The 22,752-nt window shown below is 32.7% G+C and overlaps 1 protein-coding gene across 2 annotated transcripts in view; it reads right to left on the reverse strand.

The window, feature by feature from the left end:
- Nucleotides 1–494: 494 nt before the first annotated feature.
- Nucleotides 495–22,752, reverse strand: part of LOC106108066 (zinc-responsive transcriptional regulator ZAP1-like) — a 50,877-nt gene continuing 28,619 nt past the window's right edge. For both annotated transcript variants that reach the window (XM_013289146.1, XM_013289145.1), the window contains one exon: nucleotides 495–6,074. In XM_013289146.1, coding sequence (XP_013144600.1) covers nucleotides 3,902–5,638 — 1,737 coding nt within the window. In that variant the 5' untranslated portion in view covers nucleotides 5,639–6,074 and the 3' untranslated portion in view covers nucleotides 495–3,901. The remainder of the gene's footprint in view (nucleotides 6,075–22,752) is intronic.

The following is a 22,752-nucleotide window of genomic DNA, read 5'->3' on the forward strand; positions in this document are numbered from 1 at the left end:
GCTTTATGCATGGAAACTTTGTTATAATCACTTGAAAATATGTTTTGTCTCTATAGTTTTGAGAACGTATTGGCCTTATAGATTTCAGTATTTAACAAAGAAATTTAACCTCTTACTCTAGAAGGTGCCTCTTTTCATTGGTGATCTTTTCTTGGCTAAGGGAATAAAACAAAAGAAACAGTAATAAAAAACGTTCATATTATAAAAACATTTTATTAGCAAAACTTAAGTAGGAAAGTAAAAAATATAAGAAATTCAATACAAAACTGTAAACGATGTAAAAATTATGGTAGCTAAAGTTCATTAAACGATACGAAACTTACTAAATGTATCTGATACTGATAAATGTGACCAGATTTAATCTGACAGAAACATCTTCCATTTCACATCAAACTTTTGTTTAATACAGATTAAAAAAAGATACAATAGATTTAAAAAGTCTGTGGCAAAATTATAAAATTCATATTGCATAATTTTTAAAAAAGTATTTTTAATCAAATTATTTCTGTTTTTAAACAATTTTATATTTCGGCTAGAGTTGAGAAAATATAGAAAAATTCGGATTCATAGTTATTAAATCTATTGGAAACAATTCTAGTGGCGATAAAGTGAATTTGAATATTGTTATTCCACGGCTAAGATCTTGGATATTTTTGGCCACATTAAAAAAATACTGTAGTTCTTTTATTATTTCCTATTAAACAAAAGTATGACATGATACATAATGAGAGGAAGACATGAGAGTTTCGGATGCAGTGCCAACTAAGGAAATACATACACGTACTAATTCTTAATGGTTTACAATTCGATGTATTTAATGACACTGCGTCTATAGATAAACGTAAGCAAAATCACAGCTCGGGTTAATCAAAAATTACAATAACCTTTTTTGTGTCCTTTTGTAAACTTAACCATAATTCTATAAAATAAATAATGAAATTATTGTACAGGACGGTCTCAGTTTTAAGGATGAAGTGGACAATTCCATAAAAAAAATTTTAGCCCTTCACGTATTGAGCAACTGGCGAAACCACAAAATAAATAGCAAAATATTTACACCACTTCAACTACACCAAATGCTTGATAATTTAACATCATCCACATCGTCCTTAAATCTAACATTGACATTACACGGTCTTTAAATTACTCATATACGAATTATTCATTTAAACTTATAAACGAGACATTACAATCAATAAAATCTAATAATCAACTCAGGAACAAATGCAATAATGATCGATCAATATTAATAAATCCGTCTTTTGTTTTCAAATAAGTTCTCAAAAACCAACATAATATATTACAAGAATATATTAACAACCATTACTTATACGAGCTCGTAATAATTAAGGTAGCCATAGTATCTTATATCTAATTGGTAAATCTCTCAAAAAAGTTTCTTACATCTTATAAAATCTATAAATTCGCTAACTTTCAAAATACCATCTAATGAGATACAAGTGGTAGAGTATAAATTTAAGTCACAAAATTAATTTTTCCTTAAATCTCTCTGTTGTACATATTTACAAATAATGAGTATTGATAAAGGATATCTTTATTAATCATTTATTACATTGAATAATAGTCAATGTATAATATAAACTCGACAAAACACAACATTATAGATTCATTTCAAAACAATTTATAGAAATATATATTTACTGTTTGAAGCCGAAGATTTATTAATTCGTTACAATTTTTAGAAACTTGTGTACAGTTTTTACTTATTGTAGTAAATATTTTGAAAAAAATATGACATTGTGATGTCATATTTTTTTCGACATGCATTTAATTATTAGTATACTTTACAATTAAAATCTCTCACTCAGACTGTAACATTACTTATAAGGCAGTGTTTGATAACTTTTAATACTTACAATGTTAAAAGTTTGGCAAGAAAAGATGTTGCAATAAGGTAATCAAAATGCAAAAAGTTGTCATAAACCAATTGAAGTGCAAATATAACAAAAAAGTACCCATAATTTTACCCACAGAGCTTAGATTAGATGAAATTATTTTGTGTTCTACTAATACCTAAATTAGGGACTTAAAAAAAAAGAGATAATTAAAAGTAATGAATGAATAATGCTTTGTTAATTAACCAATTTATAAAAAATAATTGTCCTTTTTATTGTAAGAAGGAAGCGATGTTATTTTGCCAAATAAACTGGCTAGCATGAATAACGTTTGTCTTGATGCCGCGAAATTAAATGATTGATAATAATTACAATTCGAGCATCCGTACCTAATATAATTTAATGAATACGTTGCCGTTATGACATCCGATACATAAAAAGAAATCGCCTAAGTACGTAGGTCTCGTTTTTGCGGAAACTGGATAGATAACCTATAATATAGACATAACGAAAGGAAGTAATTTTGTCTTTCTCGAAGGAAAGCAGGTCGTTTTGTTTCATTTAAATTATGTATTAGGGTAACAATAATGCAAAATGCCTATTTCTCTACTACGATGTGGTTTTACGAATCTGTCAGAAACGCAGAATATTTTTGATAGTAAAATGTGGACCCTCAAATCTTAAAGCAAGTGAAAGTTTTATTTGTAATATAACCAAAACGCAGTTCCCACACAATAACAAAAATGAAAGCAACACAGATTTGATTTCAAGTAATTAAAGAAAATTTAATTTGATACAGTTGGAAATATTCTCTATCATCTAAATCAATATGTAGTTTAGAAATATGTTACTTAATAACAAGTGAGGAGAAATTTAATGACGTTGTTGCTCGGATAAAACAAAGAAAAGCCAATTGGATGAGAAAGGGAGTACAAATTTTAAACACTGCAGTTATGGTTCCACGTCTATTACAAATTTATAGCGTTCTTGCAGTAATAACGCCTCTCCTATACGATGAAAGTAATATCAGGATTATGTTGCCCTTCACTGGAATGTTTACTGTTTTAAAAATCTCTTCTAATACCATATCTAGAATTTAATAGTTCACTGTATTTTTCTAGTTTAACAATGACGAATGACATAATCAATTTATAGTTTTTATTAGTTGTTATTTGTGCAATTTCAAAATAAAGACCGTGTTTTGTAAAGCCTTTTAAAGAAACTGTGATTGTTAAATAAGGTACAAATGTCTATCATTAGATTTCAACTTCATTCACAGTACTGTGTAGGCAAATCATAAAAAACGAACGCGGTAAATTGACCTAAGAGGAATGTTATGTATAGATACGATAGTCGAGCGGTGAAAGATGGTGGGTACTGAATGCTCGTTCTTTTGCTCTGTTTTTTTTTATTTTATTTTTTAGAAAGTTTAGTCGGTCGCTCTGCGGGAGAAATTACGGCGCCGGCGGACTCGTAGATAATCCTAAAGCTGCACATCATTATTGGCAACTAATCTGATAACTTTTTATAATATAAATAGTAGAAAAAACTATTTTAAGAATTGAGTCTTTCTTGCGGTTCGTTATAGTAAAAAATTTCTGAGTATTATCGATTCATAATAAAGATCATTGAAAAATAAACGCCACTTTTACTTTAGTTGATTGTAAAAAAACAGATTAACATTACATTTCTTAAAAAGTAGACATGACTAATAATTATGGAACGGAGAGTGGAAAAAAATCTCATAATAAAATTTACTTAATTGTATTTGTTTTTAGCTAAAACTAGCTAAACCTAAAAGTATTTCGGTAACGGACGGAATTACGTACAAATTAACAAATATCATTACGGCCTCGAGTATCCAACGAATGTTTCACCATACACAACTGCCTTATTTCTCTATAACTACTAGTTTATTTAGCACCTTACCAACTCTTCTGTGATATGTCAGCCTTTACGTATTTATTTAGTAAATCACTCTCACTGTAACAAAGTTCCTTTGACTATCTTTGCATACCGACGAAAGTTTAGCGATGGTGCTACGGTTACCTTTGCTTAGTAGGTTTTGCCGTCCCATTGGCGGCGGCGCTCTTCTGGGCGATGTGCGTTTGATAATGCTTCGCCAGGTGCGCCTTTTGTCGGAAACTTTTACCACAAAGCGAGCAAGAGAAAGGCTTTTCTCCCGTATGTGTTCGAACGTGTACATTCACGGAGTATTTATCCTTGAAACCTTTCGAACAGATCGAACAGTAATGTAGAGATCTTTCTTTTCTAACGCCGTTTGACGTAGATGTAGCCGCTTGTATTGCGGTCCCTGACGGTGATTGTGTTGATGGCGGTGGATTCTTGTTTTGAATCCGCTTATATTTCTTACTCACAGACTTTGTGCTGGTGACTGCGGGTGACGTGGTCACAATTTGTAAGTGCTGGGGTATTTGTACTTCACTCGAAGGTATCATCGTCACTAATTCACCGTTTACATGATGAATATTGTAAACACTCCGAGTCGGGTCGATGGGCTCGACGGTGCAAAACGGCTGCACGGACTCGCCCAACTCTGTAGCTATTCGCTTTAGCTTCTCGTAGTCATCAGGATAATTAGCATCTAATTGTGAAAGTAAAATATCGTCGACGCTTTGAGTCGAGGTCGGATTGTCACCGTTAGCAATGACAGTCGCAGTAGGGTCTTCTAATAGTATTGATATATTTACGTTTCCATTCTGCGGAGCGATGGCCATCAAAAGTTCTGTTTCACTATCTTTATTGTCTGGGTACATTGATGGAACGTCAGCTTTATTATTGTTATTTATGATAACCCTTTTCAACTCCGCTTCAGCATCTATCTTCGATATATTACTCTTTTGTATCGTGCTATATCTAATAAAAGCTTTCCCTTGGAGAGCGCTTCTTAGTAAGGACTCATTAGATTCCGTGTTTTGATCTGTTAACTTCCAGTCGTTATTGTTGTTGTTAAATTCCGCTTGACTATCCAAAAGTGTCGGAGTCCCTATAATAGAACTACATGAATCATCTTTCTTATCGTTACTCTGAAAGTCATTTTCATCGTAATTGTAGGGTTCTACTTTAACCAAGCTACTTGTGCTCATGTCCGCACTTTGATTTTCTGATTCCGCCTCTTCGTAATTAAAGTTTTCAACTTTTGGTAGTATATTAGTAGTTAATGAATCTTGACTAAAGTCGTTAGGGAAACCGTTCATATTTAATATCGACTCGAGGTCTAGTGAGGATTGTTGCTCTATGTCAGTAGGACTCGACATTGAGACGTCTTCTTCCTTTGCCCAGTATCGGTTAGGGTTCGGTTCTCCCATGTCTTGGTTGAGAACAGTTAGAGTATAAATTTGACCGTCCGTGTTGTTACTAATTAGTTTGTTGGAAATAGCGGTGTCGGTACAAGGATGCGCACCGCTTATTTCACTATCCTGATTCCAGTAGAATTTGTTGAGATCTTCTAACATCGCAGTTTCTAAGCGATCTCGGTCTCGATCTACGTTCCAAATGGAATCAAAACTTTGTAACGTATTCGATGTGGTCGCCGAGGCCATGCTACTAACAGTAGATTGTCCTCCCGCTACGCTCAATAAGCTATTGTTATTTTGTTCCTTCGGTTCTTCCGACAACAAAGGGTTCGACCTCGAGTCCGGTGATTCCATGAACACATTAACAGATCTCATCTGTTGTTTGTACTGGGCATCAGTAACGTCATTCGATGTCACAAAATCAAAGAAATCTGACTTGGACAGTTCTGGTGCAGTGGCCGTCATGACTACAGTTTATTGTTTTGACCGAGGACAACGGCCCAGTTCGTTCTTCAACATCGGCTGAATCGCCGTATTCCTTTTCTGATTAAGGTTTGTACTAAAGTAAATAAATCTAAATTTAAATAATTGAATAATGTATAACCCGATTATGACTTGTACTTTATTGGCAGTCGCTAGAGCGTCGGTAACTGATAGTGCGTAAGTAGGGCGTGGGTTGGGGTGCTAGTCGGACCTACCCAACTTGTTCAAATCAAGAGGCGGACCAATGGAATGTGCAAACTTGATCCGAACGTGTCTTTTTCCCATTATTCACCCCAACCCCGTACTGTGGGCGACAAGAACTCAGCACTGCAGGCTCTCGGTGGCGGCGTTGCAGAGCTCTTGTTGTTCCATGATATTGATCACAAGTCGCTGAAGCTCGACGCGATGACTGATGAATCTGAAAATAAAATAAATCAACAATTAATTTTCGAATCGAATAGACTAGTTGTCTATTAGTTTTACTTGTAATGTTAATCCAATATTTCGAAACCCTTAAAGACTTTTACTTTTTATTTAAAACTAATTGCAGATAATATTTTGTTAGAGTGGTATTTTATCTTAGCGATTATTTAATTGAATCCGCCTGTACATGGTATTCGAATGTTTAATTAATAAACTACTGGTTCGTGTTCGGGGCCTGTGTTAAATAGGCCGAACTAGTCACGTACTGGTCGAGCGAACATCTCGTGACGCTCGCATTTAAACTAAACACTCAACAGTGAAAACTAATCACAATTACTAGCAAACTCACATTTGAATTATTAAGTAAGTATAGTCTGTTATTATAATAGTAATGCTTTAATTGAAGTATTTAAAAAGTTCATAACATCATTTAAAATTTTACACTAATTTAGACTTTAAATTCTTGCATTTATTTTAATCATATGTGATTGAATGATATTCTGCATTATTTAAATGCAAATTCATATATGTATCGCATAACAAATAGTCGGGTGTCAAGCGTTACATGAATAACTTGAGGAATATTATTTAAATCTTAATATTTGTTCTATACTTTAAGACTAATAATTTATTTAAAATCTTTGACATTGTGTAAAAAAGAAGACCAAATTTTATTAGTTATTGGCAATTTCCCTACTATGTTTCTCCGTAACACTATTTCAATCCATTCTAGTATTCAATAAAGAGTATTTTAAACTTTCAGCTGCACACATACATTTCTAACATTACAAGAACATTTAAATACCGATATCAAGTGTAATATTTAATATATCGTTCTTCCATGACTGATTCAGTACACGTAAAATGAGAAAGGTCTGTCAAATGACACGATGAATTGGAGCAAGCGCGAGGGAGCGAAACACCCGCTCTCAAGTTACATCTGTCAGCTGATACAATCACAACTTGTTGAAATTTGACGAAATATTGAATATATAAATATAATCTGTGTAGGAACGTATCGGCTTGAGCTCGCCGGAGACGATACTTACGAGGCGTGAATACGCGGTTACTTTACAACCTTGTACACTACAATACAATTGGTTTTGGCCGTATGCACAATAGTATTTGATTTATCTTTTCAGCCAGTATCAATTTCTAGGTATCTGTATCTTTTAATCTAGTTTTAATTTAACCGATACATTTGAAATTTCTAAAATAACTCTATGAAATAATTAATTGAATAAAAAATGAAAATTTATATTCGTTAAGCGAAAGTTTTATTTTAAAAATGATAAAGTAAACTTCGGTGGTGTCTGACATAATAATTAATTTATTTATTTTAGTACTCTAACGATATAACTAGCGGACTACAGTGTAATAGCGAAGCTATGATCCATAAAATTCAAAATTCAATCAGTACTAAACGTCGACGTTGCTTCACTTGTATACTTATATGTAAATTGTAAAGTTTTATTACTGCAACGTTGCAATGACGGTGTTTACACTGCACTCATTATTAGCAACAAGATACTTTTCATTACAACTCATGTCTTAACATATTTAACGTGTTTGACGTAAAATGTCCCTTATCCTGGGTAACCCAACTTTAACTTTTTGTCTCTGACATCAAAACATTGGCATCGGAATCTTGAACTTTTATGTGGAAATCCTTTCTGCGCTGCATCTACCTGTATGTAGCCAATATTCCACAACATTAAAGTGTTATCGCTCAAGTCAAGTAACGGGCACTGATAGTGACCGAAGATTTGCAAAACTAATGTGTGTGAAAATCGTTTTAAGTTAGTTTTTTTCTATACGTAGGTAGGGATGTGAATTTGATGAGTTCGACTGAGCTATCGGCGGTTGTGAGGTGGTGCATGTGGGTTAACAAGCGGGTTGCGCCACGCCCGCGCCCGCGCCCCGCCGCCCGCCTCGCGAGCGCCCGCCGCCGGCCGACACAATGGCCGGCGCGGATCACGACGCCACGCATTCCTCGCCTCACGACTTCGGGTTTTACTCGGACATTTACTCTTTAATCTTCAGAGAAGATTGAGAACACCACTGTAGTTTCTAATTGATAATATTTTACAAATAAAAACGGTTAATAAAACAAGAACATTTCATTGAAACCAGGATAACTGTATTTTGGTCTAGTTAGAAAACAATCGAAGGAGTATTAATACTTGCTTACTTACAAGTACCTTCTATTGAACGGCATCAATTAATCATTATAATAAATGCCTACAACACCTACAAGTTCGATTAACTTCGAATTAATTGCTTGAACTAAATTGTTAGAATATGACATGCATTTTTACTTTTTTTACGAAGATATTAAGAATCAATTTGCGTAATTATTTGAGCAAACATTACGAGTTGCCAAAAATATAGTCTAATCATAACTTTCTTAAAAATTAAAGTCCATATTAACAATCATAGCGCCACTTAATTCGTCTGCATTACGAAAGGAGTGCCGAAGGTTTCTTCTGTAATTCGAAAGTGAGCAAAGATTAAAAATGGATTCGAATAATGCTTTAGGTATCGAGATGGTTATCAATACGATCAATGACAATAGTTTGCTTTAATTGGCATTACATCGGCGTCGTAATGGTTTGACTTGTTCTGTGGTAGATCGCCGACCGCACCGACTGAGCCGACTGCGCAGGTGCGCTGTGACTGCCACGATTGCCAACACAGTTTCAGTTGTCACTTTGATTTAAGACACTAGATACAGCGCATCTATGCTGCTCAGTCTCGAAAGTGTATCTGTGCAACGCCATTTTCACTTCAGTATTTTATCATAGTTAATGTGAATCATTAATTTTAAACTCTGCTCTTGTTAGATGCAAAAATGAAACTAAAAGCTTAACAATAAAGAGAGAGGAAAAAGTATTAATATTAAATAATATAGCTAATGTAGAGCACAGCGTCGGAATTAGCAAGAAACCTTTATGTAAATAATTTTGTTGTTACAAACAAAAACGGTCCATAGATATCTTCGGACTTGCGGTCGATTCTTTGTTTGTTAGTTCGAAGTGATGAGGAAATTAAATGTAAAGGAAAGACGGAAACAGTTGTAATTGCCTTTTTCGTATATGATGAATGTTGGCCGAACTAAAATGGTACTATAATGCATACCAGAGCGACGCGACGTCACCGGCCGCGTTGTGGCGAGTCGCGACCACCTTTGGCATTTCGCTAAAGATGACCGTTTGCCTTGCTCAGCCTTTGATCTCTCTTATAAATGCCTGTTGCAATTTTATGTTAAATTATTACTGGGTACCCACGTAATAATTTACCATTAAATTGTTTAACATTACCATTAGATTGTAATAAAAGTGAAATTATTATATCCAATTTACTTGAAGCATCGGTAGGTCAGAATTTAACAGCTTCGCTGGATACTAATTTAGCGAATCTTGTTTTACAAGCGTTGTTAAATAAACATGAAAGTACAGTTTTATCTTTAATGCTAAACAAAACACAATTGTCAGTACAGAGCTATTAAATCTACCGAGTTCAGATAAATATGCTAAATTGGACTAACGTCGTGACTCGCCCGCTGACACAAGGTTGAGCTAAAGAATTTATAACAGGAATATGTAACGTAACAGACACAATAAGTTCATCCTTAAAACCAATATTATCAGTTGTTATTTTATTACTACTACATTTTTTTTAATATAAAACTAAAACGTATTTTGTACGAAGAATTTATGCAATAAGTTCTTCCATTTTACGATGTTGAGTAAATTAATTTGCTGACCTAGTAAAGACATGCCGCTGGTAGCGAATTGATTATACCGTGCATAGATATAGGTGGATTGCGGCGTGAATTATTAGCGTCGAGACACCGGAGATACTTCGCAAAGATGCACAATCTAGTCGCATAATGGTTCGGTATGACGCTCTGCGCCCGCGCATACCTCGCGCAGCCCGCGCCGCGCCGGCCAGACTGCGTCGAATTCTAACTTAAAATATATTGACCAGATTTACTCGCGGTACTTGCATGCTCGAGTTTCCCACGCAGATAACTGGTAGCTTGTCGCTACAGTATATTTAAGCGCTGCGCCACGCTGTTAAACATTTAATGTAGGTTACTAAACGTTTCGTTATAAATGTTACTTGCATTCCGTACAACAGTTGTTTCGTGATGTCTGAAACAATATCTCGAATGAATATCTCTTTTATATTTAGAATCGATTACACTAATCTGTATCATAAGAAATCTACTGTTTCATACATTTAATATAAGAACGATACTGCCACAAAACCCTTACATCATCGATTATTTGCTTATTCTATATGGACTGTCTAGTATCCATACCCGGATAAGAAATTATGTTAATAAAATACATTTAAAGCATAATATAGTGTTGAATAATGTTTAAACACTTATTTGCGGTCAATTGCATGAACACATGTATTGGCAAGCCATTAATGAACATGGGAACAGTATTTGAATAATGAATGATCTTTGTACATGAGAATAAACTAGCGATGCCAATTATTAAAAATAATTACTTAGTGTCGTCGGTTATTCATGATTCTACAAGCTTTAGCCCATGTAAGTTAATATCTGACATAATTATTTATTAGCTAGCTTTCGCCCGTGACTCCGTCCGCCTGGAATTACAATTTTAAAAAAAAAAAATTTTAAAAAAATTAGGCTACAAACTCTAACAAGCATCCATCCATCCATCTAAACTTTCGCATTTATAATATTAGTAAGAAGTAAGAAGTAAGATAAGATTTAGGATACGCGTTGATGTCTTTTGCATTAGCATTTTACGATCGCTGTCATTATAAATAAATGCTCTAAAACTAGTTCTCTATGTAATTAGTTTTAATAAGAAAAAATTACTGATAACCATTTATAAATAATTCTTGAAATAAAAAAGATTATGGTTTAAGAATCTATGTCAGGATCGTCATAAAATCGTTATTAATTCAACTTTTGTCAACGAGATCCAATAAAATTTAGTAGTATTCGGCTGGCAACTGTATTTTCGTCTAATATGACATCATGAATCTAGACATAAAAATGTGATAAAAGTAATAAATTAACTAAATACATCAACAAACTTATCATTTATTTTGTACAGTTTAGCCTTTTTGTAAACTAGACAAAATAAATGGCCAGTTTGACCATTGTTTGACATTGTTCGAGACATAATATTTTATACGAAATTCGAGAATTTCTATAAAAACTTGCGATTAAACGCGATTCATCGCATACGAGGTTTTTATTATCATTTATGATATTGCTTTGTTAGGTGCGGCACGAACTGTGTCACTACTCGTTCGAGTTTAGCTTGCACATTATAGCTATACGATGATGAACGCTTTGTCTCAACTATTATTATTATGTCTATGAGGTATTTTAATTTATTTTAGGAATTCTGCACTGTGATTGCATAATTCAACCTACGATACTTAGTTAACCTTCAGGATTGTTTTTTCTTACATACATTTTGAAATGATTAGGTTTAAACAGGTTTTTTGTAAATGACATTTTTAAAAGAGAGTTTTGATGGAGAGGGTTGTAATTGGTAGTATCTAAGGAAGAAATAATGTAAATTGTATTAGTGGAATTCGTGAGTAAATTTGAGAATAATGATTTAAATTGCAGGTGCAATGGCGAAAAAGAGAAACTGCGGCGTTGCAATTTACCAAAGGAAATCTTATTATCGACACGAGGGGCGGGGAGAGGGGCGGGGGGCGAGGGGTGAGGGGCGATATTCGAGACGACAGAGTGCTCCAGTTACAGAATACGCTCCCTCAGATTTGGATCCGGTTTGATCTCGTTTCGTGTCTCTCTTATGGTGTTTAATGATTTTAATGTACGTCCTCCGCGAAACCGCAGCAAACAACAAATTAGGTCAAGACTTTTCGAGTTTTATGTATTTATTGTCATATGTATAGTCATTATAATGAAAGCGGCGATAGCTCGATGGCTGTAAGCGATATTTTTGATACTTAATAATATGATTTTGCGTAAGATTAACAGCAATATTTTATTATAGCCTACCTCAATATCTTAAAATAATATGCATTTACCACAACAAATAGATACAGAACTTTGATGTGTATCCATTTATTCTAAGATAATCTTAATCCCTGTCATAAAACATCCCTTTTGTCCATTTTAACTTGTAACATAACAAAAAGTGACAAAAGCACAAAGAGAACTACAATGTCAATTTAATTAGAATAATGCATAAAAAGTGCAAACGTTAACCGGTACTAAATTAAAGTACACTGGAATACGTGGAAATTATAAATGGATTAAGTTTTTTCTCGTACTAATAAAAAATAGTTGTCCAAGTTCCGGAACTAAAACCATGAAACAGTTTAAATGTCTTGATTTTCCTTCTTGCAACGGTTAGTTTCGATTGTCTCAGAAACATTATTTTAAAGGTGACATCTGACTCGTATAACATTAGTATTATAGCCTCTAATAATAATAGCTGCTTTAGTTTTGATTGCTTTTGTATAATTTTATTCTAGATTAATTTAACCCGGACGTCGGTATCGTTATCAATACAGCCTTGAAATGTTCCAACCGAATGCTTTATTGTCATGAATACCAATACGTTTTTGATTAAATATCTCTTTTATTTCCATAATTTTATAATTAAATTCTTGTATATTATGCAATAGTAGCCTAGTTTTTAAATTTTGGATATTCTAAATATATTTTAAAAGTTTATTTTTTTCAACAAATCATCTTATTAGTAGACAGATTAAAAGTTGATAATTTTCGAATTTGCGAAAATAGCACGTATTACATTAAATAATGTTTTCCATGGAACGCACATCCATTTGTTGTATTACCGTTAATTCAGAATTTTATTGCTTGAGATACAATTTTACAGGATTTGGTTGTTATACAATAACTTTCAATAAAACACTTCAGTCCAATTAAGATGGTACATTATGTTATGACAATGGTTTTATGGTTAATATAGGAAGGGAATCTTGATGAGCCGTTGGAACACAATTGCATTGATTAAAATCCACTAATTGCGTTATGACGCCACATAAAGAGTAGTAGGCTGATGCAGTAAAAGTTATATCCTAACTTATAAAACGTAAATACAAATACTCACTTAAAAGTTAATTTGAACAGTCAATAGTGCTATACAATATCACTTATTGACCCCAGGTCGAAGCCAATTAACCTGTACTTAAATTTATTTAACTTATCACATATTAAGTTGAAGGCATGTCAAACATTTTAAACCATCGATTAACATTACTTTAACGTGTACTTCAATAGGCATAATGCATTAGAAAACATAAAAACGTCTACTAATCGTCAGCAACAGTCGTGTGCAATTATGTACAGTACCTCAGCAACTTTTTACGTGTGTACACTTACTGGTAATAATGATGGACGTACGTCGCTACTCTTTTATCTCATACGATTACCAATAATAAACTGGTATACAATTGAACGATTAACTATCAGATGTGGAATCAAATATTTTAATAAATGCCTGTCGGTTTTCTTTCTTCAAAAGCATTTTTTTATTAAAGATTTTCGCAATCTATTACTAACAAACATGGTCACTTTTTGATTTCTAAAAATAGTAATAGAAAATAATTTAAGCAAAATTATTTTGAAAATAGTCCCAAAATAGTCGGTGTCGTCACAGGAGGATAAAACGTAAGTTTAATTTTTGCTTAAGACAATGTCTCTCGATAGTTTAAACAATTTAAATGAAAATATATTTTTTTACAAAAATTATTTTATAAAAATATTTTAAGTTCATTTCAATCCTATATATTATTTACTGTACTATTTACTAGTTTAACGTAATTCTTTTGCTGTTTCTATGAATTCCTATCTCTACAAACTAGCCGTTGTCTACAAACTGTCTCAAAATTCTGGAAAATTTTTAAATAGTTGTAAATTTTCCATCGCCGAATGTGGTCAAAACCACAATTTATTGCAAATGACTTTAGGTTTCATTAGGGAAATGCCATACCATTATTAAATTGTTTTGTTGTAAACTGTTAAATTATTATTTCTATGGACATTTATTGTTAAGTTTAAGTATTAAGTTGGGATTAAGGGTTAATTACTAAGGAAATAGTATTTTAGATATATTTGATTTTGCATAACCGAACAAAATATTAATTTTAAACTAATAGTATTATAGTATCAAAGTATTCTCATAAGTTGGAACTTACGTCAACATCAAGGAAGTCTAATCTAACGAATAGCGGCGTCTAACGCAATTTATAATTTTATATCTGTATATTATTTGCCCCGCGGCCACGTTTGGAGATTAGTTTCTTAATTAGACACGTGTCTTACTTAAATTGGAATGTTTCTATTATTTTTCTTATAGAATGTAATTTACATGATAATATGAATTACTATTCAGAAATCACACAAACAGCTGGAGATTAGTTAAATGACCTATAAAAAGGAAATTAGGAGAAACTATTATTTTTTACGATATAAAGATAGATATTCACTATATACTAATTAAAATACTCACTAAATATTTCTATTAAATGCTGTAGTTAATAAATATTATTGAAAATCTTGTTAAAATAAACACAAATCTTTAGTCCGACAAAGGTCCGTTTAAAATTACGACAACGCAATAACGTTTACAAAGCATAATGCTCTTTACTTCAATCATCATAAAAATAAGCTAATGCGGTCCCTTTATACCGATAATAGCTGCAGCCGATAATTTCAAAGTCGTGATCTCACACCATCAGCTTATTTCGCCATTAACAGTTTGTCCTTATTTATAGGTATTATCACGTCTATCGGCTGGTAATATTTCGTAACGTTACGACGCACAAACATTTGCATATTCCGTGATGGTGTCGACGCTCGAGTGCGGACTGAGCGCGGGCACGGTATACCGACCGGACTGGTACTCGCTACAGTTTTCCGAATCGATGATGTGACAGCAGAAGTTATAAATGGTTAGATATAAGTGATGTATTACGACAGGCCGCTTACATTACACTTCGGCGAATAGCTATTGTATGAATATAGGAGTTGCATCTGTGGTCTCTGGGATGATCCAGATTCACGTCGAATCCTTTCACCGAGTGCTGCAGCCTTGAGCGACCAGCGTCGTACCGCACCGACCATTATCGATGTGTCGTTCTTAATGTCCCGGTGCAACGATTAACATAGATCTCAGCCAGAAGATACAGTACCCAACCGCCAGCCTCCTATCATCTAATTTAACTTTAACATTTACAATCTAATCCTATTTCAATTATTCAAATTAAATTTAATGCACCAACTTTATTTTATTGAGTAATCATTTTCCAATAAACAGAGACTAATGACTCTATCGTATTTGAAGATATTCATTTAACTATAGCTTAAAAATCTGTGCTACTATTAAGTTTTAATTTAAATCTTTATATTTATACGAGAAATGAACAATTTGAAACAATACTTTTATTAATTGAGTAGTCAAACTTGTTTTACAATAGTTTATTGTGAATAAAAAGTAATGAATTAGGATGTCTCGTGGTCTTAGAGTCTTTGATTGAAATAATGGTTAATTTTAACCTAAAGATTTACAAATATCGTAATTAGAAGCGACATATTAGATAAACCTATTTACAATTTCAATGCAATGCATATTAATAATGTAATCTAGCAGATGTGTCATGTAGCAGAGCTCGTCCTCGATCACGGAAGGTGTCAGACGCGACTTCTCTCCAAATCCGGTAGATGTGCTCCTTTGCAATTTAAATCAATAAACTTGATCTTTATTTATATCGATAATGGCCATTTTAATTGGCCCGCTTGACTTTTTTTTCTTGTAGGCTGTAGCGAAACGAATACTAAATAAAGAGGTCAATCGTTATCCTTAAATAAAAGATATCCTAATTGATCATATTTTAAACCTTTTTGCGTTTGTCATCTTTTTAGGTATTTTTCAAATACTTATATTATAAATGCGAAAGTTTAGATGGATAGATGTTTGTTAGACTTTGCCTAAACGGATAAACGGATCTCGGTGAAAAGTGGCAAAGACGTAGAGAATAGTTTAGAGGAACACATAGGCTACTCAGTTTTTTTTTGTTCAATTCCACGCGGACGGAGTTGCAGGCGAAAGCTAATACAAGAACAAATTTAACAAACCAATGTTTATGTAAGCAGTATTTGTTTGATTGGCGGCCAAAGGTACATTTTTGATAAAGTTTGCTAAGCGTTTGAGATGAGTAGACCCGGTGACCTGCATACGCAATATTGAGTTATAATTAGTGAGTAACTGTATTACAACATATACTATTATCGATACATCGAATTACGTTTATATAAAAAACTATATACTAACTACTATAGCTTTCGCCCACGACTCCGATCGCGTGGTATTCAAAGAAACAGAAGCAAGTAGCCTATGTTTTCTTCCAGACTATTCTCTACATCTATACTAAATTTCATCCAAATCCGTTAAGCTATTTAGGCTACAAACACTAACAAACATCCATCCATCTAAATTTTCGCATTTATTACATTAGTAAGATATGTAAAGAATGTATAAACAAATATGTTTCATTTAATGACATCGTGTATAATATAAAACATTTACAATCAAAAATGTTATTTTTTTTGTGATTCGCCAATTATTGTTCGCATTGGAATTCGGTCCTGTTAAAAAGTGACACCGATTTCGTAAAACAACAGCATTCCTGTCATGTGAAATAATGTACCGTTCTATAAGGATACTTAGGTATTAACAGTGCAGGTAAGTAAATATTTAAAATACGTTGTGAAGACTTTTTGATACCTAAGAGTAAATAAAAAGCAAATTTTAACATAATTATTTGTTGATAAAGATAATAAAACATTGAAGAGAAACTTGATTCTATTGAATATTTTATTGTTAAAGCTTTACGTTCGAGAGCGGGCGAACACCTTTGACTAAAATATCGCACAACTGTTTAGTCTCGCTTTATCTGGTGCGGACACTACTCGATTTTTAGTTGTGTAAGTAAACAGTTGAATTTGCCGCGAAACAATAGACAATCGCACATCAGTTGTGCGATAGTTAGTCAAAGGTTACACTCTTAATGTTGAATCCGATGACTTGCTCGCCTAATGCCATTCCCACGACCATTTTAATGTTCATATTTTTATTAAAGTATGTGATTTATAATAAATAATATCAAATGAGTAATATGTGTTACTTTATTCGTTACATTACATTATCATTACTACGTCAATGTTAAGGCAGGTTTTAACATTCATTTAACAAGAATTTATAGCGATACCGATGACTTATTCTATGTTTATGTATCGTAATAATAGTATAAACTCCTATACTTGTTATCAACTTTAATTGTCGCTTATAAATTATGAATATCAGGAAAAAGTAGTAGCAGTTTTGGTTTTCTTAAAATCATTGAAGACACGTCCTTCGTAAAAGAGTTACTTGAACAATAAAAACCTGATAGGATTTGCGTTTCTGAGACAAGCTTAACAGACTATGTACATACTATAGTTGCCATTCTACGAGTATAAAGCCTTTATAGAACAGTTTTTTTGATACATGTCGTAAAATGAACAACAAATTATTTTTTTAGTACTTCGTAACAAAAGTACTTTCTTATGTTTTAAAATGTCGATTTGATTTAATTTTTATTATTAAATAAGAAACTGAGGTCCTGTTATCTTTTAATTTTATCCGCCTAATTAATGATACATTAACGAACGAATTAAAAAAAGAGACTTTCATAGTTAATATCATCGAAATATATTTAACACGGAAAAGCTTGCAATAATAACGAAACCGGAATATTCCGGCCTTAATTAAAGGGTCCCTTAGTTTGGCTGCTACTGCTTTGTGAAGGTAATTGCGGCTGACTTCAAGTGAAAACATTTTATTTATAAACTTTCCTTTGGCTGCTCCAGTTACTGACATTTAAGTTGAACGCAAAGCATATCGATTATGAACGAGTACGTATATTTAAAACTCGATTCGTGCGGTTTGTTTGTAACTCAATACGGTTATTTATTACCATTTTTATATTATATTTTTAAAGTTTTTATGTAAACAAGCTTTATGAATTGGGTTGGCTTCCTGTATTGTCGCGTTATGACGACACATGTGTACATGTTTTTTTTTTAATTAACTTGAATGTTTTTATGTCGATTATAATGAAAGATTATTGAAACCACACTTCTGTGTATTCTAAAAGTCTATGCTATGAAATGTATTTTCAATTAAGTCACTAACAAAGTGGTTATAAGTTAATTGTCACCTAGTCGACTTGTCCAAGGCTCGGCCTCGATTCGACGAATCGTATCCGAAACACCGTGACTAATGAGGTTCTGCTAATCATGGACGTGATATATCGACTTATAACTCAATCTTATTTCTTCTGGTCTTGTTTTCGTTTGAGGTCAGAATTATTGGTACATTAAAAGTAATTTCACATCTACTTTTTAAACACGGCTAAACTTCAGCGTATTCTGGTGTATAATTTGACAACGCTGGTATCAAAAAAAATTAAGGGTCTTTTAAGTTGCTCACGATAAGTAAAAAATACCAAGACCAATATTATTTTTATTCTAAACTGGATTTCCCTGCGACTCCGTCCGCGTGGTATTAATAAAAAAATAAAAATAAAAGTAATCAGCCTATGTGTTCTTTCATACTAACCTCCACATCTATGCCTTTGCCAAATTTCATCGAGTTCCGTTCAGCAGTCTAGAGTACAAACTCTAACAAACATCCATCCATCTATCTAAACTTTCGCATTTATACTATTAGTAAGTAGTAAGATTTAAGTGTCTTAAACTATATCTTATTTACAACTTTTAATCTCAATTTGTTCTGTTAATAAAGTTAAATAATACAATAAGTAATAGGTCATTACAGCTATGACTGTACAAGTAAGGCTTGATCGATTAAAATATTAAACGAGACCACTTCCGTTAACCTTTTAATACGTCAGTAGTCAGAACAACGAACGTCTAATCGTATTGAGAATATCTAATTCAGTACAATTACAAACGAAAGGCAACGTTTCTCGAGTTAACGCTACGTGTGAATAATGCCAGTGAAATTACCAACTGGCTTTGATGCCAATAATAATATAGCAGTAGCTTAGTACTCAATAAATCTGCTTCATTCAGTCGTTAATTGGTCACTAAGGGTATACGTTTTATGTATTGAATCTTCACCAAAGAACTATTCGACTTTTGTCGTGAACAATGCCAACAATACTTAGCCGAGACGGTTCAAAATATATGGGTATTTTAAAAATACAGCTACTTTTGCATATCTAGGGTTTCGTTTTAATATCTCTAGTAATTCATAGTTGATTATCTTCATGCATTATATAAGTGTAATATAAAATTTCACCTAACTCACACCATAAATGTACAAACATGACATGGGCTAAGTGACTTTGTATGACACGACATTTGAACCTTGGCAACCAGGAAGGTTAAATGTCAGAAGTTTTATGAAACGGCAATAAACGCTTATATGTTCATTGAATTATTATATACGAGTATAGTTATATTTATACGTTAAGTAATATTGAGGAATTCTAGCAATTAGCTTGAAGAATCTGCATCGTATAAATTACAAACAAGTTAAAGCTATAAAAGCTATCAAATGTTGTTAGTATTTTTAATTTGTATCTAAACTAGCAAGTCAAGTTGGATTTCTCTTTTTGATAAAGTTTTAATCGCTATTTTAAGATATCTAGGCAAAGATATTTTTTTATTAATTTAAAACATGTTTTCGTCCAAATCAAATATTTCTATATTTTGTTTACTATTGGATTATTACAAGATTTATTATAGCAATCTTGTTTACGACTGAGCTTTTAACAAAATACTATCGATTAGGATAATAATATAAGTATAAACAAACGGTGACTTTAGTACATGTAAGAGATGCAATTAGCACAAAAGAGGCCTTAGGCAACGAACATACTAAATACTTTACGCCTCGCAAAGGAAACATGAAATATAATTGTAAGGTTCTATTGTACAGCGCGTAAAAATGCGACAGAATAAGCACAGCGGTGAGTTTATGACAATTTTAAACTGATTTTGCTTAGAGTAGAAAATGTTTACGATTAAAATACTCGAGATATTAAAAAATGTGTTATTTTGATTTCATTTATACCAAAGTATCGAATATATCAACTTAACATGGGTTATATTTTCTACCAAGCTTGTATTTAATTAATTTCTACAATAGATAGTTTGTTGCTCATCAAAATATTGTTGTAATTTAGTAATGCGTGTCGGGATTTAGAAAGATTTATATGCAACAATCTACAGTGCAGTACTAATTACAATTGCGTGCGGGGTCAGGATGGAGTTGGAACAGGATGGCTTATGTATGATGTACGCAGTCGGGTACAACCCGTAGGGGAACGCACACACATAATGCAGTTGCCTCGACTTGCGTTGATGCGCATTTGCAATAAATTAGACACGGCACAATTGAGAGCCAATCTCGGTGCACGGTAATCGGTTTTACGAAACTCTAGTCGTATCCACATAAATCGTTACACTATTACGTTGTAACAATTTACGCTTAGAATATGCTCTAAAATTATTTAAACGCTTTAATCGCATGCTAGTGCGAACATAGATAATTATTTTATAACAAAACCTAGTATGGAATTATTTGTTCAGATGTTACAAATACTTTAGTTGACAATGTTACATAATAATAAAAAGCTAATTTATTAATTGTAGGAATAGAAAAGGGACAAACAGCGATTAAAAAAAAAGCTGGAACGAGAAATATACATATTTATCTTAAAGATTAAATTGTGCCTCAAAGTTTAGATAAAAATATAAAATAAAGTGTTATATTAAATAGCGCACTTAACTGTTATCAAGAGAGTTCCGTTACCAGAGAAATGATAAGTGATCTAGTAGAAATGAAATATAGCACGGAATTTTTTTCGTAAGCTTCTTAAAAATGTAACCACAAGGCAAGTTTTCACTTATGATTAATTAACGTGAAGCAACGACGAAGATTGAGTATTTCACCGTGATGGCCAATTCATCAAAATTAAACTCGTATTTAAAAATAAACATATCGAACAGCTGTAATCATTAAATTTATTTTTAAACAAATAAAAATAATAATGTGCAAAGTCTAATAATAATAAGTATACACTTGTTAAACATTTTTCTAAGCACTGCCCGTTCAATTCTTACAAAAATACAACTGTGGCATACAAGTGTAATATTTTTACAAAACGATCTAGTCCGAATCATTGCATGTTATCAAAGGAATATTTTGTCAATATGTACTCTATAAATATCTTTTTAATTACAATTATTGTGAAGGGTGGAATGTGGTCGTCAATTGCAAGTCGTGCTTTCTGTTGTCTATAAATTTATAAACCTCTCTTGCAATAATCTTGTTGCTATTTTATTTTATACATGAAAATTCGGACACTTTCACGTATTTAATATAAATTTCTTTGCATCACACTTTTTACTTAACTTTAGTGTACGTGAATTAAGGCAACTTTTTCCCTAAATCACATTAAATTTAACGATAAGTGCGACCTATAGATTGTTCATCGTATGAATATTCCTTCCATAACAAGTCTGAAGGTAGGCACTAAAACAGTAGCAACCTTCAATTTTTTTTATTACAGGTAATTGAGTCTGCGGTTTACATATTTCTTACTCCACAGAAAATACTTCTAGGCAATCACGTTTTCAACATTATTATTTATTATGAATTTAATTTGTAAGACTGTTTTTTAATTTAAATTAAATACTTGTCTAAACTTTGTTTATAAAACCAAAAAAAAATAAAATGATAAAGTACAGTTCCGTTTTATGAGTGTTTACGTGTTTGTTCATTACGCGGTCGCGCGTGATACAAGAATGAGGAATCCGTAAGCTGTCCGCTTAACTGGAATATCAATCATTTGTTATTTTAACATTAACACGAATTTAAAAAATACATTGTTAAGGTCAGTATTGACGTTGGCAGTTTATAGAGCGCGAGTACGTGACGCAAAAAGTCGAACAGGATTTCGTGGTGAGGACAAAGGGAGGCGCGGGTCTCGTTCGGCCCAAAGTCAAGTTTACGCGCAAAAAGTGCAACTGTCGACCGCGTCCGGCCGAGCCGGCTGTGACGCCTACTAAACGACATTAACTCCATACATTCATACAATGTTATTTCCTTGTTACGATTAAATATCTAGATTAAGACGCTCGTTGACTTTTATGTTCGGAATAATCTTAAGTCCGTGACAACGTTTTTGTAATAATACTCATATGTTTTTAGACACATATCTTATGATGAAGAGTAAAACAATAAACATTTGCGAATTTCTATGCGAATCCTCTAACATTCTCAAACTTGTAATCTATTCAATATTTTATGGTAAATTGTGGTATGATAAATATTAAGTTTGTACAGAATATCTTAAAGCGCGGAGTGGCTTTCCATGATTTAATATCCCTTTCGATATGGAACATAAATTTATACTCTGTTGACATTAGTCTTGCATCAAAGTCAAACACCTGATCTGGTGAATAATAAGTTTTTTGAAAATAATGTATAAGTCATATTTTTTTCTTTGTATCAGCTTTCTCTAAGTTTTTTTTTTAAATTAAAGTGAAACGATTTTAATTTTTATTTCTTAGGGTATATTTCATAAAGAGCCTTCAT

The sequence above is a fragment of the Papilio polytes genome, unplaced genomic scaffold (genome assembly GCF_000836215.1).
Source record: "Papilio polytes unplaced genomic scaffold, Ppol_1.0 DF821845.1, whole genome shotgun sequence".
Classification (NCBI taxonomy): Eukaryota; Metazoa; Arthropoda; class Insecta; order Lepidoptera; family Papilionidae; genus Papilio; species Papilio polytes.